At 44.7% G+C, this 17,483-nt stretch overlaps 1 protein-coding gene across 1 annotated transcript in view; it reads left to right on the plus strand.

Moving 5' to 3' along the window:
• The first annotated feature begins 16,012 nt into the window (after positions 1 to 16,012).
• LAMB4 (laminin, beta 4) overlaps positions 16,013 to 17,483 on the plus strand; it is a 43,434-nt gene continuing 41,963 nt past the window's right edge. The window contains exons 1-2 of the mRNA XM_010581088.1: positions 16,013 to 16,046; positions 17,267 to 17,424. Coding sequence (XP_010579390.1) covers positions 16,013 to 16,046; positions 17,267 to 17,424 — 192 coding nt within the window. The remainder of the gene's footprint in view (positions 16,047 to 17,266; positions 17,425 to 17,483) is intronic.

The raw sequence follows: 17,483 nt of genomic DNA on the forward strand, positions 1-17,483 counted from the left end.
CGGGCGGCAGCGGCCTCGGGGAGGATCAGGGCAGCGACCTGGCGAGAAGGAAGCGCGAATACGTAGATCTGGAAACCATGGAAGCCGTGCCCCGCCCGTAGGGCTCGGAGGGAGCGGCGGCTGCCGTGACGCGCCCTCGCTGCCAGCCCCGGCTGGAGAGCGGAGCAGAGCCGGGAGCAGCCGCGGGGCCGAGCCCTCCGAACCGTGGTAAGTTAGGTAGCCCGGGTGAAACACGGGCGGCAGCTCCGCGGAGCTTCGTCCGCTGCGGGTGCCCTGGGCTCTCGGGAACCGCAGCTGCCGGCAGCGCTGGGCTCCAAAGCCACCCGCGCGGGAAGAGCCAAACGGAAGGAACGAACTGCTCCGAGGAAGGGGAAATAAGTGTCAACGAGAATTTGTGAAGCTGCGAGTTACTGAGCGGTCGTTTAAAGCGATGTGTATCAGGTACCTTCAAAAGCAAACTGGAAAAGCGCTGTAACCTGGCTGGCAGTGGTGACACCATGGATATAATAAAAGCAGGCAACGTTTGAAAAGAGGCAGTATCACCTCTTTGGTTAACTATGAGGGGAAAGGCTTTAAGGCAGTGGGCTATTTTTAGATAGATTTAGGGAAGAACAGAACAGATTTTAAGCTCTCAAGCCAGTCTTGAGACCTGGAGTGAAAAAAGTAAGAGGGCTCATTTATGCCCCAAATCTCTGTTCTTTTCCCTGTGTTGGTGGAGCTCATAAAAAGGCACTGCCTCTCACCACAAACCTCACCCCTTAGTAACAGCAGTGTTAGTTTATCGCCAGATTCTTTCCTTACAATTGCAGCAATTCATTCTCCTCTATGCCAGTGCCCCCTGTAGTCTTTACGGCTGTGCCGCTACCAAAAACAGACTTACAAAGTCAATTATCATGGGGTGACATTATGCTACTGCCACTGTGCCCACAAGTTCATGAGTAGCTGAGCCAACCTAGGCATCTTCCTACAGCCAAAAGGGGAGCTCTCCAGTATCTTTTGGGAAGTACTAACATCTTAGGTGACATCAACATTTTTCAAGGAAAAGTGCTGCATATAAGACCTTCTTAAAAAAAAATATATCAAACATTTATATTCATAGATCAGAAAAGAGACTGAAGACTCTTGTATTTTTTGATAATGAGGCAAGCAAAACCCACACCCCAGAAACACAGGAAGTGATTATTTTCACAGCATTAATACAGATTTGCTCTTTTTAATGGTTTAGAGGGAAAAGTAGATCCATGACAAAAGAGTTTCAAGTAGCACACCAAAGTACATACAATTTGAATAAAACAACTGTTTGTCTGGGTATCTGCAGCATTTGAGAACTAAAGGAACCTGAAAATGAGGAAGTACTATGAACAAATCCAAAGAGTATTTTTTGCTTTTTAGGGCTAGGCAGACAGTGGGTTTCAAGGAAGGAAAGATACAGTAACACGCCAATGTTCTCACAGAATTCTGATCAGTCTGTTTTGATCATTTTGGCAACTGGATCAGAGAGGCAGAAAGAAAAAGGGGGTGGGAGGACGATACTACAAGAGATAAATAACCAGGCCCAAAATACATTCATCTGTCCCCTCATCTCAGAAACAGCAGACAGCTTTAGCTACAGCACTTAAGGCTCTTATATTGACATGCCGATGCTTGTAGGGTATAATTCAGCAGCCAGGGATTTTGCTGGCTAAACCCTATTTTCCCTTGAAATGCTCTCAGCGCTGAGGCCTGGAAAGAGCAACAGATAGATGTGGTTATTAGCTGTGCATCAGAGATGCTCAACAGATGTTCTCACAGGCTATGAACTAAAGCAATCCAATCTGCTCAGACAAAAATGGTTTGGCGTTAGTGCTCAATGCCACATTGAGATGCCTCTTACAGAGGAGAAGTGGCATGGGACAAAACTGCTTGCAGCTTTGCACCATTATAGTCATATTCTTAACTACAGATGTCTCCACAGGATTTTGTGAGGGAAAACACAGTAGACATTTTTCAGTACTTAAGAAAAATGGAGAAAATTAGTGATAACACTTTGCATTATACCAGCACTACATATTCAACTGTACTGTGCTAAAGCGATTAACAGTGATCGTACTGCCTCCACCAGACTATTCCAATTCAAACAGTGCTCCTTTCCTTATGCACCTGCGTGCTTGTTTTCTGCTCTCCTGATCACACCTCAGTGGTGGCAGCCTATGAGCACCTGCCAAATTACCTTCAGGAGCCTGATGGGAGCAGGGAAGGAGGAAGAAATGCAGCTGTCAGCGGCAAGCCACACAGGCGAGCCAAGGGGCTGCCCCTCGGCTGCTTCTTTGCACACATTTGTTTCACTACAGCATTTAACAAGATCCCAAGGCACCCTGAGACTTGAGTGCAGTCATCTATGTAAAAATACAACTACCACATCTTAAAACTGGAGATTTATTAAGTGCTTTGATGTGTGCAAAGAGGGGAAACCACATAAGGTGTCTCATATCCGTACAGTTTAGCAAACCACAAATGAAGTGGGACAGGGGAAAAAAAAAATCCCAGGAATATTAGGCTATGAAGCACCTTGATATCAAAGACAGTAACAGAGAAGATGGTAGACCAAACAAGAGGAGCAAACATAAACATGCACAGATTCCCCACCTGCGCTTCAGCACACTTCAGTGTTAACATGCTGGAAACTGTATGCAAGATACACAAAATTAAAAACCTGATTAAAGCATTTCGAGACTAAACCCAAGCCCCCATCGTTTGCTGCTGCTACAGTCGCCTGCACGGGTGGTTCAGGGCAGCTGAAAAGGTGCTTTGAAACGGTTAGCGAGAAAGGACGAGAGAAACGGGCCGGCTAACAGGAGCGAGTGGGGATCGGCCGCCGCTCGCCTGGGAGAGCCCGGAGGCGGAGGGGAGAGGACAGGAGCAGCGCGGAGGGGGTGAGAGGCGAGGCAGCGGTTGGGGGGAGAAAGCAGGCGCTTTACCGGAACGTGGAGGCATCGAGGTGGCATTTAGGAAGGAGAAGGAGGAGGAAATGCAGGTGCAGGAGAGCAAATATGGAGATAAGAAGGTGGGAGTGGCTGAAAAGGGGGTGGAGGGGACGAAAATCAGTGCCGGGGGCCGAGTGGTGAGGTCTGGAGGGACTGGGAGGGGGTAGATGGGCGCGGACGGGGCAGCGAGGGGCGGTGAGAGGGGCCTGTGAGGGCGAGCGGGCCCCGGAGCAGCCGCCGGGCGCCGCAGAGCGGCGATGAAGGCGGGAGATCCCCTCGGCCAATCGGAAGGAACCACGCTCGCAGGAACCAGAGAGAAGAGGCAGCTGGAAGGGGCCGCCGCCGTGCCTGCCTAGCCCTCGCCGGGCGCTGGGGGGAGCTGGACGCTGTCGTTCCCTGCCCCGGAGCCGCGCAGTCGGTTGCCGGCGTCCGTCCTGCGCCGCGGTCCCGCTCAGGGAGGTGCTGGGTGAACCGCGGGCCCTCGCAGAGCGGGGCCCTGTGCGCCGCCGCCGCTCCCGCCGTTTTACCTCAGGGGCGGCCGTGCCCGACGCCTGCCCCTCGGGCGGTGAGGCTGTTGGATCACTGGAGGGTTTCGGCGTCCACGCGTCCCCGACTTGAGCTAATGCTTACACCCGGTTTATATAGTCACAGGCTGCCACCCGCCTGTGCCCTCTGCCGGTGAAGGAACCCCGCGCCGGTCCGCCCGGGGGAGGCGCAGGGCTGGCGGGGCCGGCCGGTCCCACGGCCTGGGTGGAGGCGGGCGCCAGCCGGGGAGCGGCAACCCGCAGTCCCGCCGCTCCGGCGGCGGCGGCGCCGTTTCCTTGCCCAGAGCCTGGACGGAGTCGCCGACCCTCCTTGAGTAGGAGCGGCGGTTGCTTGCAATGCAAGTGGTTGTCGTTACTGTAGTGGCATTTATTTAGTGTCTCCCGTTTTCTTGGAGCACCTGTAGCCGGTTTAAGTAAAAACAAGACGGCAATGAAAGGAGGCCTTCGTCTCTACCCTTCCACATCGTTTTTCCAACTCACTCCCGCTTCTGGTCGAGATCCTTTTGTAAATGATCTTCAGGAAAATTTCTTTTCATAGGGTCTCAAAAAACAGAACAGTCCGGTTCACTGAAATGAAAAATATGTTAAAGCTACTTAGGCTATCTGAAACAACCCTATTTACCGTTAATTCACGGTGTAAATAGGACAACTCTATTCTGCGGAATTACCACTGTTTTAACACGTAATCCCAAATTATTTACCACTACAACTCTTTAGAGAAATTAATCCTAATTCTTCTTTTGAATACTTCTGTGACTTAGCTAACATTTAAAATTCAATTTATACAGCTGCTCCATGAGGCTCATACTTCACTCACAGGGGAACTGAGATAACTACTGTACTTGAGTAAAGTACTGTGAAAGCTGCGGTTAAAAATGCTACGGTGTAATCTTGTTGGTTTTTTTCCTTTTCCCAAGAATTTAAATTGTTTGGTGTAGACAGATAACTGATTCGAAGTTGTGCCTTTCATTCAGCGGAGTTTTGCTACATGTTGTTGATAGATTGTATGGGGTGCGTGGGAAGGGAACATCAGTCACCGAGCTGAATTCCTGTCTAGATTACAAATGTCAGGTTAGTAATAAATCCTGATCTATCACCACTTGGCTATTTTTAGTAATTAGATCATGATTACAAAACAGAAATATTTTGATAATTGATCAAGTTACATAAACGCAATAATCCTTTCGCATAATGGCTTCTTGAATTGTCTAAACGCTCAGGACAAGGCGAGCAACTATCAGGAGACAAAGTCACTTTGCCACTTACCCTACTGCACATTGTGACCTTCAGTATTTCTTTTATTTGAATGTCCTGTTTTCCATTCTTTGGAACACAGTTTTCCTGAGAAAACACATGGCCAGTAATAAATAGGTTTCTCGAAGTTTCTTTGAAGTTGTATTCACAAATAATCAGTTTTTACTCCTTTGCTACAAGTTTGCCGTGTCCCAGCATAAAGCTTAGTCTTGAAAAGTATCACTAGTCTGAAAAACCTGGATGGTAGGAAGGATTTGGGCTTCTGCAGGGCTACCTGGTTGAGAACGGTGTTAGCTGGCATAGTGGAGGGCTATGAATGGTTTGCCTTTGACAGATGAAAAGGCATTGCTATTTGTTAATTGCATAAAAGATGCTAAAGTCTATTTGAGGGTTCAGGAGAGGTCTGGATAAGCCAAATGTGAGCTGATGTTGATACTAGGATATTAATAAATAATAACAAGTTTGACATAGTCTTAATAATATTTTATCAAAAATTTTCAAGGTGTTATGACCCTTGTGGTGTTACAAACATACTAGTAGCATGCATGTTAAGTTGATGCTTAATCAGTAGAACAAGGTTCCCCAAACTTATTGTGAAATCCATGTAGGTAAGTATGCACATTTGATTGTTTGGGCTCTACAAGAAATAAATCTTTAGAGTTTTCTTGAAAATTATTCCCTTGATGTTCTGCCAGGCCAAACAGGTTGTAAGAAAATCTTGGAAAATTGCTAGAAAGGTTTTGCTTTATAAGAATATTGTTTTGATTTTAATAAAAGAACATTAACTCCATGTTTTGGTGTTGTGGTTTGGGTTTGTTTTGGTTTTTTTTACCATGCCTGTTGCTTTCTGTAACAATTTGAATATGATTGGTGAGAGATGAACCTAGCAAAAATAACAACTGTTAATTAAGCTTTATCTAGTCTAAGTGTAATGTGGCAATTACCAGGATTTCAATTCATTTTCAGGACACTTGTGCAAGGCAATCTGAAGGGGTGGGAATAGTCTTATGTGAGCACCTCAATGTGCCCAGTAGGTCCAATTCATCCCAACTCTTTAAACAGACATTGCATTTCTGCATAGACATGCCCACGCAGTGAACAGACACCGAGTAGATAGCCCTGGTTTTTTTCAGCCTCTGTTCCTGCATGACAATACTTTTTTTCTGAACTCCTAGCACACAACAGTTCTTTCATGTCCATCTAAGCCACAGCTTCCAGCTACAACTTCCAACATGTTCTCTGTAATCCCCTGCCCAGCTCTCTCCACATCTTCTTTACCCAGTCTGTGTCCCTATGAGTACCTTTGGGCCTTCTAAAAACATTAAATCTTTTCCCTGCCAGGGTACCTGAATCAGCAGCTTCTCTTCCTTCTCTCACCCTCTCAATCCCAACTTCAGATTGGCCCTGGCTTCCCCGCAGGCTGCTTACCCTTCAAGATAGAGCAGAGACTCTGAAGTGCCATCTGGCTCGGTGTTCACAGACACCTACTCCCTTGACTCCACTGCCAGGAGCTTGGGGTAATGGACACAAACTTTCGGGTGAGAAAGGATGGGCAATGTGTAAGCAAATCAACTGCTGTTGAAATGCGCTCCGCACAGATGGTCAGCAAGGGAAAGATTGCTTCCCACCTTCTTCTGCTGAAAAGGAACTGCCTCAATAACAGCGTTTGAAAGCAAGAGGTATTTCCTTCCCCAGGTTTGCTGCTGGCATTTTCTGTGCTTGGCGGGGTTTGCATCCTACCCACCTGCACCTGCCTGGTAGTGACAACACTTCCCTTCCATGTGACAAGGGGAGATCAGGAAAGTGAAGGGAGACACGAATTTTTCTGCTTTCTCCCATCTGGTATAATTAAGTACTTGAGAGAAAGATAAAGCAGAGGTTATATATTCTTGATCCTGGGCAAATTATATAAATCCATGCACCAGTTCCCAACTTGCTAGCATGCAGTGTTATTGCTGTGCTACTGTTACGTTGGTTATGTCATTAGGGTCCATGATGAAATCTAATCATTCCACTCACCTATTTTATGCGTGACTTATGTGTGATGCTTCCTGTGTTTGTACAGATTCCAGATGTTACAGGAGAGACACAGATAAAATTAAACAGCTGATAGTCAGCCAGCCATCATTCTGTCATACTTTTAGGTAATTAAGATGTATATGTTGATAGATTTAAATACTCCCCAAAAACCTTTGTGTTAAATTTCATTTGGGACTGAAAATGGAGAATGTCCAAAATGTCAGTTTAGCTGTTTATATTGCCAAGTTAGGCAAAAGAAGGTATGTGTAGCTGCTGAGGTTTTTGACTGAGCTCTGGTTTGTCTAACGTCTGTCTGCTCTGCGTGTGCTCTCTTTGGCAACCAGGGACCTTCTGGGTGACCACAGGAGAGGGAGGGACCGTGTGAGAGTGCTATTGTGGTGCACAGCCAGACACCATGCGTATCACAGGTATTGGTCACTACCGATGGGAAATGTCAGATTTCCCAGTTATTTCACCATGCAGACCTTTCTATTTCTGCAGCTTCCTGAAGCTCTATTCATTTCAGTCTAAACATACTTTTTCAGATTTCTAGTGATTTCATGCTAGTTTTGTTTTCTAATTATATGAGAAAGAAACCAGTTCTTCCAGCCAATGAACTAATGAGAAAGAAAAGTGATTTTCAGTCCATCCTGCTTTTAATAACCAAACTGAAACAAAATGATTTAATTCCAGGTCAATCTAAAACATAATATTTAAATTTGCAGTTCTTGTGAAAAATAAGGAGAAACCATGCAGGCAGACTTCTTTCATTTCAGAGACCAGTAGTTCGGATGCTCCCCAGGATGGTCAAGTGCGTTTCACTTTGTACTTCCAACTGGAGGACCAGAGCCAGTGGCTCCCATGGGAGCTCTCTAACCACTGGGCTTTGGTGGCTTTGCAATGGATGCTCTTGCTGCTGCTGCTACTGCCACTGTCCTCCAGTGGACACATTTTTCTCTCTACTGTTTTCTCTCCTCAGACTGAAGCTGTCATCCTTCTGTCTGTCAGGTTGTCCTCCTGATGATCTCAATTTCCTAGGATTTTTTGGGAGCTTGTGGAATTGACTGTTTTTCCTTAGATTGTTCTTTAAATTGTGGTCTCCTGGGTTCTGATTTTTATTTATTCCCTTGGTCAAACCCCCCCCCAACATACACCTTAGTTCCTAAACAGAGTACAGTATGGAAGGTTTCTGCATTAGTAACAAAACATTTCTAAGCCAGTAGGCCACAAAGGTTCCTCAGGGGCCAGAGACATTTTCTGAGCTCAGGATAATTTCTGAAAAACATCAATTTAACCTTTGCAGAAGAATTTACTTTAACCTAGAGAAAAATACTTAGGATAATTTAGGCTGACAGGTATGGAAAATCTAATAATAGGGATTTAAAACAGAACACTGCAACAAATTTGGGTGAATAAAAATAGGACAATCTTTTCTTAGCACTTTCAACAGTACAGATACCACTAGCAGAACAAGAGCACTGTTATTCCCTATTAACAGATACTGTGGTGGAAAAAGCTTTCCACTGAGAAGCTTCATTATTTTATGTTGCAGGGTAGTGGCTGTCATGTGAAAAACTGTTGCCATCATCCTAGCTCTGTATATTGTCCTCGTACAAATTGTACTTTAAAGCTATAAAATAACTTTAATCCCTGGTTTACTAAGAGGTTTCTTTGGTCTTTTATTTCTTTGCCAAAATATAGTTTGATATTTTAAAACAAAGTATGATTTACTCTTTAAAAGCATATAGGTAAATCTAGTTCAACAACTGCTCTTCATGCTGCTTGAATCAATTTGTTGACAGAGTTGGAAGGACCATACCCTCTGGCCTGTGTTGTGTGTACTTCGCAATTTTTGTTTTCTTGAAGAAAATAATTGAACAAATGTCTTTCCAAAAACTTCTTTGGTCAAATTATCTATAAAAATAGCCATTTTTTGTGACTAATATGAAGCACCTTGCCTTGAATTGCTTGAAACGAGGATCAGTTCTGTAAGAAGCAAACCTTTCCATGTAGCTAAAATAGCAAGATGTGCAAAGCAAATATTGGCTTTTAAAAATCTTTTCCAGTTGTCTTATTTGCAGAGACTTTAGATTATCCCCAATAAAGTCATCAATATAAATATAGCTTCTCTTAACTCCTGCAAGTCCGATACAACTCTCCCTTTTTAGTGGAGACCCTGTTTTAGGAGAGAGAACATGCATAGTTAATTCCTACAGTTGTGGGGTTTATATGTATATACCCTACAGCACTTATGTTAAAGCCTCAAAATGCAGTTTTCTCCTTATAATCATGGAGGAAACTTGTCATGGTTTAAGCTCAGCCAGTAACAAAGCACCACGCGGCAGCTCGCTCACTCCTATCCCTTGGGGCCCAGTGCGATGGGGAGGAGAAAATATAACAAAAAGCTCATCGGTTGACACAAGGATAGGGAGGGATCACTCACCAGTTGTGGTCACGGGCAAAAAACAGACTCAACTTGGGGAAAAAAACAAAATTGATTTAATTTGTTACCAATCAAATCAAAACAGGATAATAAGAAGTAAAACCAAATCTTAAAAAAACACCTTCCCCCCACCCCTCCCTTTTTCCCAGGCACAGCTTCACTCCGGAATTCTCTCCCTTCTCCCCCCGAGCAGTGCGGGGGGACAGGGAATGTGGGTTGGGATCGGTTCCTCACCCCTTGTCTCTGCCGCTCCTTCCTCCTCAGGGGGAGGACTCCTCACTCCTCCCCTGCTCCACTGTGGGGTCCCTCCCACGGGACACAGTCCTCCTCGAACTTCTCCAAGGTGACTCCTTCCCGCGGGCTGCAGTTCCTCACAAACTGCTCTAGTGTGGGTCCTTTCCATGGGCTGCAGTCCTTCAGTCCCAGACTGCGCCAGCGCCGGCTTCCCCAGGGAGCGGCGGCCATCTTGGGGGGTGGTGGCCATCTTGGGGGGCATCCACCCCCCTGCTGCGGCGTGGGCTCCTCTCTCCCCGGGCTGCAGGTGGGCATCTGCTCCCCCGCTGCCCTCCGTGGGCTGGGGGGACACAGCCTGCCGCCTGGGCTCCCCAGGGCTGCGGGGGCAGCCCCTCCTGCCCTCCTTCCTCCCTGCCCTCGGTATCCACAGAGGGGTTCCTCTCCCATCCCAATCCCCTCCTGGCTGCAGGTTCCCCCTCTGAAATCCGCTCTCCCAGAGGCGATACCGCCATCGCTGACGGGCTCGGCCTGGGCCAGAGGTGGGTCCGACTTGGAGCCAGGGAAGCTTCCAGCAGCTTCTCACAGGAGCCAGCCCTGTGAAGCCCCTCCCCTGCTACCAAAACCCCACCACACAAACCCAAAACACTTGTATGTGGAGTTAATGGGGCCAAATAAAGCCAGGAACCCAGAGTGTGCTTAGGAGGGTAAATCTGCTTTCCTTGGAGTACTTTCCCTTCATTTTTCTGTGGAAGGTCAGCGGGGATACAGCAGAACACCCTGGGCAGCTGCGGGTGACAACAACCAGTAGGAGCAAATGGATGAAGCACTTCTCCAGTCTGGGTATTTGTTGGTGTCTCAAAATCTGTAGCAGAGCCAAACAGCTGTGGAAATGTTGCTATGTGCAAGGAAAGAGCAGGGCATGTCAAGGGAGGAGAGTTATTTGTGGCTCCCCAGGCTGGTCATTGCTTTGCGTTCCCACCTGGAGGACAACCTTCGTCAGGGAGATGCCAGTTCCATGTTTTTTTGCCGCTTATTATTCAGGTATAATAAATCACCACTAGAAAAATATATCTAAAAGCTTACCATAGCTATCCTGACAATGTACAAAATAAAAAGGAGGGCTATATCTCAAGCCCTGAGGAACCATGGTTACTGACACAAGGCAGGAAAGACTATTCATGAGGACTGTGGTAAGGGAACAGGCCCCTTTGGGAGGGCGTCCAGAGCACCTACGAGTTCAGCTTCACCATACAGCTGTACTGATCTAACAGTTCTCCACTGCTGGTGCTCTAGCTTCAGCCTTTGTCCACATACCTGGCATCAATACTGCTATGTCTCTGATCCCATGCAGCATGGCACCAATGGGCACAGTCCCATGGCATCTGGACACAGCAGCCAGAGCTGGGTACTGGTAATGGGGTTTGTCAGTACCCCCAGGCTCGATAAAGGGTGAAGCAGGCTTAGGGTTCATCCAGGAGGTCTAGTTGGGAGTAAAGAAGAGGGAAAGGGGCCAGACACAGCCCTGGAGACCAGGCTGCAACGCCTTGTGGAGGTTGGAAGCTCTTTTGCTTCCTTTTTCTCTTATGTGTCTTCAGTTGTTTCTTCCTGAGCATATTCCTTTTCTTTTTTTTCTTACTTGCTAGTCCCCTCTGCTGTGTTTTCATGCGCAATAATGATTTTTTTCTCTTGAATTTAGGGAGAATAATTATTTCTGATTAATAGGCCAGTAAAGCAATGAAAAGTGAAAAATTTCAAGCACTTTTGCTTATTGATGTGAGACGGTTCCTAGAAACAGCCTTGTCCAGTTGTACTGCATGAACTCACTGATTCTGAGTAAACTAACATGAGATTGCAACAAGGTATGTGACGGACTCCTCATCCTGCCATTTGTACTGCCAACTTGGAAATGTCAAGACGTTAGGAAATAACATGAACCATTCTATCTTGAATAGCACTTTGAAAATCACACTGAAATTTTTTGTCTTTACTGTTGATTACTACTATCAGCAACTCTGTGCCTGCCAGGGAGAGAATATTCAAGCTGAAACTGCATTTCTTGCTTGTGGTGGAAAACCCAAAGACTTCAAACACCTGACTTGCACACAAAAGGTGAAGGGCACATAACAGCTGTGACTGTTAGAAAATGAAGAAGCTTCTCATAAATTATAAATAGACTTTACATCCTTCTGAAACGTGGAAAAACTCTTTTAAACAGTTATTAAATACATCTAAAAAGTAGCCGTTTGCTCCAGGATGCAAGATATGGAGGAGCAGCCAGCCAGTGGGATGCAGAGGCAAGGAGGCTGGGGGACGGGGTGGCCTCCCTCTCCCCCTGCCCCTGAACTCCTCAGCATATTCCTCTGCTGTCCTTAGCTCTCTCCTGATCAGATATGTCAGATAAAATACTTCTTTTTATTGTAAGCTTATACTTCATTCTGTTTTTATTATTCAGTGCTACATTCTCCCAATGTGTAGGAAACAAAAAAATGCACCGTGTTTGTCTTTGAGAAATTACACTTTAAGCATAAGACACGCTTGAAGAAATGAGAGCAGAAACAAAAGAGGAGAGAGAGAAACATAATAAGATGGTTTTGTTTTTCAGAGCATTAGATTTCATTTATGATTTTGGCCAGTTCTTTATGGATGGGATTCATCTCAGTACACTTTAGTTGCTTAAAATACAGGCATCTGTCCTAAGATAGGGAACTGGGCCGCCCATAACCAAAGGAAAGCAGCAGATACCTCCAAAGGGGGATTTATCCCTTTAAGTAAGGTAAGTATCTAAAGAAGGTGGTAGGATGGACCCTGTAGGGATCCCTGTCTTTCTCCATTGACTCTAAAGGAAGCCCAGGTGATTTGCTTAGATTAAGTATTTACTTTCACATGGCAAGAATAATCCCAGCCATAAATAATTTTACTTCTTACTGAAACTTTAAAGAAAACTGGATTTAATTTTTTTTTTTCCTGATGTTTTTCACATTTCCATTACAGGGGAAAAAATCCATATACCCAAAGAGACATTTTTATTCCGAATGTTCATCACAGGGAAAGGAGTACCTGTATGGGCTGGTGCCAACTGCCTGTCAGCCAGTATCTCGGGGCCAGGCTCTAAAGCGTGGCTGGTGCCTCTGCTCCTGCCTTCTTCCCTCACTGCTGTGAGGTCTGTGAAGGGAATATATGCTGAAGTGCTAGCAATTCCTGTCCTTTGTGTGTATTACGGATATGCCTTGGGCCTAAGAAATGACAACCACAGGACCTGTGATGACTTGAAATAGCACGCACCAGTGCTATCTACCCTCCAGCCAGCATGGGACGAGTGATGCATTATAAATCCAGATCCTTTACCAGTGGAGAGATTAAAGAAGCAAGAAAGAAGTTTCTTAATCCCTGCCTCAAGCGGTTTAAAACCTCCTTCTTGCTTGGGGTCCTACATAAATCAAAACACAGGACTGTCTATATTCTGCAAATAAATCTTCCTTGATATTTACTTCTCACATAACTTCTCTGTAACAAAATCTGAATTCCCTACCAAATATGCTAATAAAACGTCAGCCATTCTATAATTTAGTAGCATCATAATAATAATAGTTTCTTCAGTTATATGTCACTCTTTTAGAGAGCACTTGACATACTGCTTACACATAAAAAGTAAAATTAATATCTTAATATAACATTTAGTCTTTTATTTCTTAATATTGAAACCCACTAAATATAAACCATCTGTACAATAGTTAATCATGCATGAATACAAACCAAATGCAGATTAAATTAGCCTGAAAAAAAGTCTCACACAAGTAATTTCCACATGCACTTGAGGAAAATAATTTCAAAAAATGTAAGTATATGAATTATTTCTGCTAGAGTGAACAATCATAGTAATGGCAGAGGACACTTAGTACTGAGCATTGCAATAGGATTGAAGAACATGTATCTTTTTTTTTTTTTGAAAGAATAGGAACTACCAAGAGAAAAGTGATGATTAGTTTATAAAACATATTTTGCACATATAGAAAACTTTCTGTTTGAGGATGTGATGATGCTTTACAGACAATCATGAATTAAGCCTTACAAGCAGTCAGAGGAGAACTGGTAACAAATACATCGCAACTAAAAATGTGCATCCAAGACAACCTGCCATTCTGAAAACTGGAATCAAAGTGCCACAGGTTTCAACAAAGACACCAAAAAACAGTGGCCAGTTCTGTGCATGAGCTGGTGAGCACCGTTTTGGAGCTGCTCCATCACCATGTTTCCCACAACTGCGCTGTACCCCACACACCACCCTGCCCCGTGCTTGCTGCTGTGGGCAGTTACAGGCAAAGCTTGTGCTGAAATGCAAAGCTGTGACTCAAGTTGCCATGTTGTCTTTAGCTTTAAATTGGAAAAAACCTAGTGCTCACAGCAGTGATCCAGAGCTTGAGCTAATTTGAAGCCGGCTCAATACATCCCCATGGGTGGACACAGCTTTCAGGTAGGCATGTTTACAGTGACCTCAAAACCCCAAATCAGCCCTTCCACGTCGTTTGCACCCCTACTGTAAGGAGGAGTCCTTTCTAGCCCATGTTCAGATAAACCAGTGCCACCAGACTTCTGATGTTAAGTAGCTGTAAAGACTTTGACATTTGCTTGCAAACCAGACCAACTGAACAGTTGTTTAATCAAACAACAAGTAAAGAGTTGTTTGCCAGCACTTTAAGAATCCCAGCCTTCTCTTTTCAGTGGCATGAACTTTTTCTGCCATGAACTTAACCTGTCACAATTTTCTTTTACTGTGCATATTTGCTAATGCCAGAAGCCCCCGGCAGAAAGAGTTCACAAATCAAGCCTTTGGCAGGTTGCAGGCTGGGTCTCATTCACACCTACACCTCGGTGCCTCGGGGGACATGCTGTCTTCTCCAGCTGAAGCACACAGGTATGTCTTTGCTTGCTTCTCTCAGTCAGTAGTGTTCATTTCCAGCTGAAACACTTGGCTGTCTGAAACCCAGGTAAGACCTCTTCAGTATTTAATTTTCCTGCTAAGCCGGGATGTTGGGGTTTTGCTGGTCCTTGTTCCTCTGTTAAAGGGAGTCATGTTTAAAGATTATCGTTGGTATTGAATATCACAGTGTTAGACAGGGTAGGGACTGGGATGTGCACCTACCAAGATTATTCTTACCATAGATACCTATATTTCACTACAGTGCTGTCACAGTGGTTGCAGCTTAAGTCATCTCTGAGTCTGTCCATTATTCTGACAGAGTATAAAATTTTAAGTCCAACCAGCAGGAATTTTTTTGCTCAGTTTTGCCTCAGACATGGGCTCTGCTGCCAGCTTGCTCTGTAGCCAGACAGCCAGGCGCAGCTGCGTGGATGATTGCCGGCATCATCTGCCCGTCACGCGCTAGGCTCTCTGCGGTTGTGGCAGGTGAAAGGAGCTGAAACAGCATGAAAGGCTGGTGACCCTTGATAGCTTTCCCTATCTGTGGTTGCCGAAATAGCCATCTGGGTTATGGCTGTTATGTCATATGCTGTATAGAGCCGCATGAATCAAGCCTACGTGGAGCCTGTAACATCTGAAACACTTTGAATGCTTTTGCGTATGTTCCCCCTACTCTGGGGGGTGGTATTTCATCTAGCTCATTCAGCACAGTGACAGCTGTATGAAGGTGAGGAACAAGAACAGAGCCAGGAAGCGGCACTTTGGGCTGCTCATGCAGGGATGCTGCAGCAGCTGGAGCTGCATCAGGGCGCACTGGCCCTGCTGGTGCCCGCAGATGGAGAAGGAGGTGGAAGGTGCAAAGATGGGGGGCAGGCTGTGATTTGGGAGCTCTACTTTGTGGCAGGATGATGGGTTTTCTTTTATACCCATGGCTGCCTTCTGTTTTTCCAACAGAGGTTTTGTGTTGGCAAGCCTTAGTTTCCTCCAGGTGAGTAGGAAGAGGAAGGATGTGAAGTAAATGCCACAGTGAACATCCCTTGGGTTCACACAGATTCCCCTGTACGAGTCTTTTGCATTGATACTGACATTACCTGTTTTTCTTCACCGCACTTTAAGATGCAGTTATAATCTCGTCTCTGCCAAAATTCATAGCACCTGTCAGGCATTTCTCAGTGGCATCTTCATTAGGACCATCAGTCTTTGTTTTCAGTTAATGAAAAAAACCAAGAACCTCCAGAGAAGGAGTTAGATCTCTGCAAACAGCCCTGCTGAATCTAGTTAGGATTAAATAGCTTTTATGTGAATACTACAATATTTTTGCTGATAGCATTCTGGTTTTATTTTATACTGAGTGTGAATATGTTTTCACAGTCTTCTCCAAAAGCCCTTGTGAGGTGTCCCTCTGCTTTCATCCCTGTTCCAGTGCCAAAATTTCCCTCATGAGAAATTTTCACTAGAACAAAATCAAAGCCAGGGTTTCCTTTTAACCTTTATATTTTTATTATGACTCTGACACTTTATTAAAGGCTAGTTCTGGGCAAGCCTACACGCAAGGGGTGCCTTGGTGAGACAAAGTGCCGAGTGACCCACCAGTTCTTCTCTTGCAGTGGTACCAGTTTGAATTTCACGGGGAGACATGAGGCTGGAGCTGGCCATCCTGTTACACCTCAGTAAGTACAGTTACAGTTACTCAGGACAATTTTGAAATATTATCATGTGATTTACATATTTCTCCAAGATTTTGTTAGAGTGCTTCTTTCAAGTATGCTATTAAGACACATGTGACAGTGAGTCCTTATTCCCCACTCTCCTGCCTAGGAGTTATGAGTGATACGAAACCTTTAAGTACAAAGAAAAGATACATGTTGTCTGAATCAGGTCCTGAAAGGGGCAATCAATATCTGCTAATGAATAATGAGTGTGTATCTACATAAATAAAGAAGAGCAGGCTAACCAAACTTAATGCGTTGCTTTATACATAGAGTCAAGCGTCACTCACAATCTGAAGTATAGCCTGAGCCATAGACTGAAATCTGGCTGTAAAATACTGTATTTTTACTGTTGTAATTGCATTACTGTTTCTAGTGTTCTGTGGGATCTTCATGTATTGATTTTTTTTTTTTTAACTGCACTTTTTATAACAAGTTGAGCCAAGTAAAGCTGAACAGATAAAGCCTCCAAGGTACCCATTCCTGTTCAGGGTTTCAGGACAGAACTTGTTTAAAAGGACAAGCCCTCTAAGAGAAGTCTTAACATAATGGGGAAAATATTTAAAGTTGTTTCAGGCAAAATAAACAAAAAGATCCTGCAATTATTTAGCAAATTCAGAATTATTCTGTTTAATTATTAATGACCATTCCATCAGTCTGAATGAAGGGTTCTGGGACTAGACGAAGGGGTTCATTGCAAATCATCAGAAAATCTGAGGGATCCCTGATGTCAATCCTGGTCTCAGCTCCACCATTATCACTTGGAAATCAACAGCAATCAGCAGAATTAATGCAAATCTTGCTCTGCTCACAGAGTCAATTGAAATACCCATGATTCTGCAGCAGGAGTGCTGGCTATGGGTATGCCAGGATAGGAAGTGTAATAAATTATTGCTCATAGCAGATTGCCATGTTTGCTGGGCAATAATGTGCTGAGAATTTAAATTTTAACATAGATTTGCAATATGCTAGCTATACTTTTTGTAATGATTTTGCAGCAGGTGTGTTCATTACCAAAGCTCTTCAAGATTCTACCGAATGATATTATTAAGGACAAAAGGAGTACAGGCAAAGGATAATTTACTTTTCTGCTGATGTTGGGATTTAACTGATTTTTTCTGGAGGATACTGCTGGGTATACAAAACAATTTAATCTCTCTTTGATATTCTTTTGCGCTCAGTGCTGATAAGACTCCAGCATGCACAGGATGACTGCAATGCTGGGTCCTGCTACCCGGCCATTGGGGACCTCCTCCTGGGCCGCAGCAAGCAGTTAACAGCCTCGTCAACGTGTGGAATGAACAGCCCTCAGAAGTACTGCATTATAGGCTACCTAGAGGTTGGTTTGCTCTTTCTTTTTTAATAAACTGAACTCTGCTTACAAACAATATTCTCATC

Source organism: Haliaeetus leucocephalus, unplaced genomic scaffold (assembly GCF_000737465.1).
Source record: "Haliaeetus leucocephalus isolate CR32 unplaced genomic scaffold, Haliaeetus_leucocephalus-4.0 Scaffold751, whole genome shotgun sequence".
In the NCBI taxonomy this organism is placed as follows: Eukaryota; Metazoa; Chordata; class Aves; order Accipitriformes; family Accipitridae; genus Haliaeetus; species Haliaeetus leucocephalus.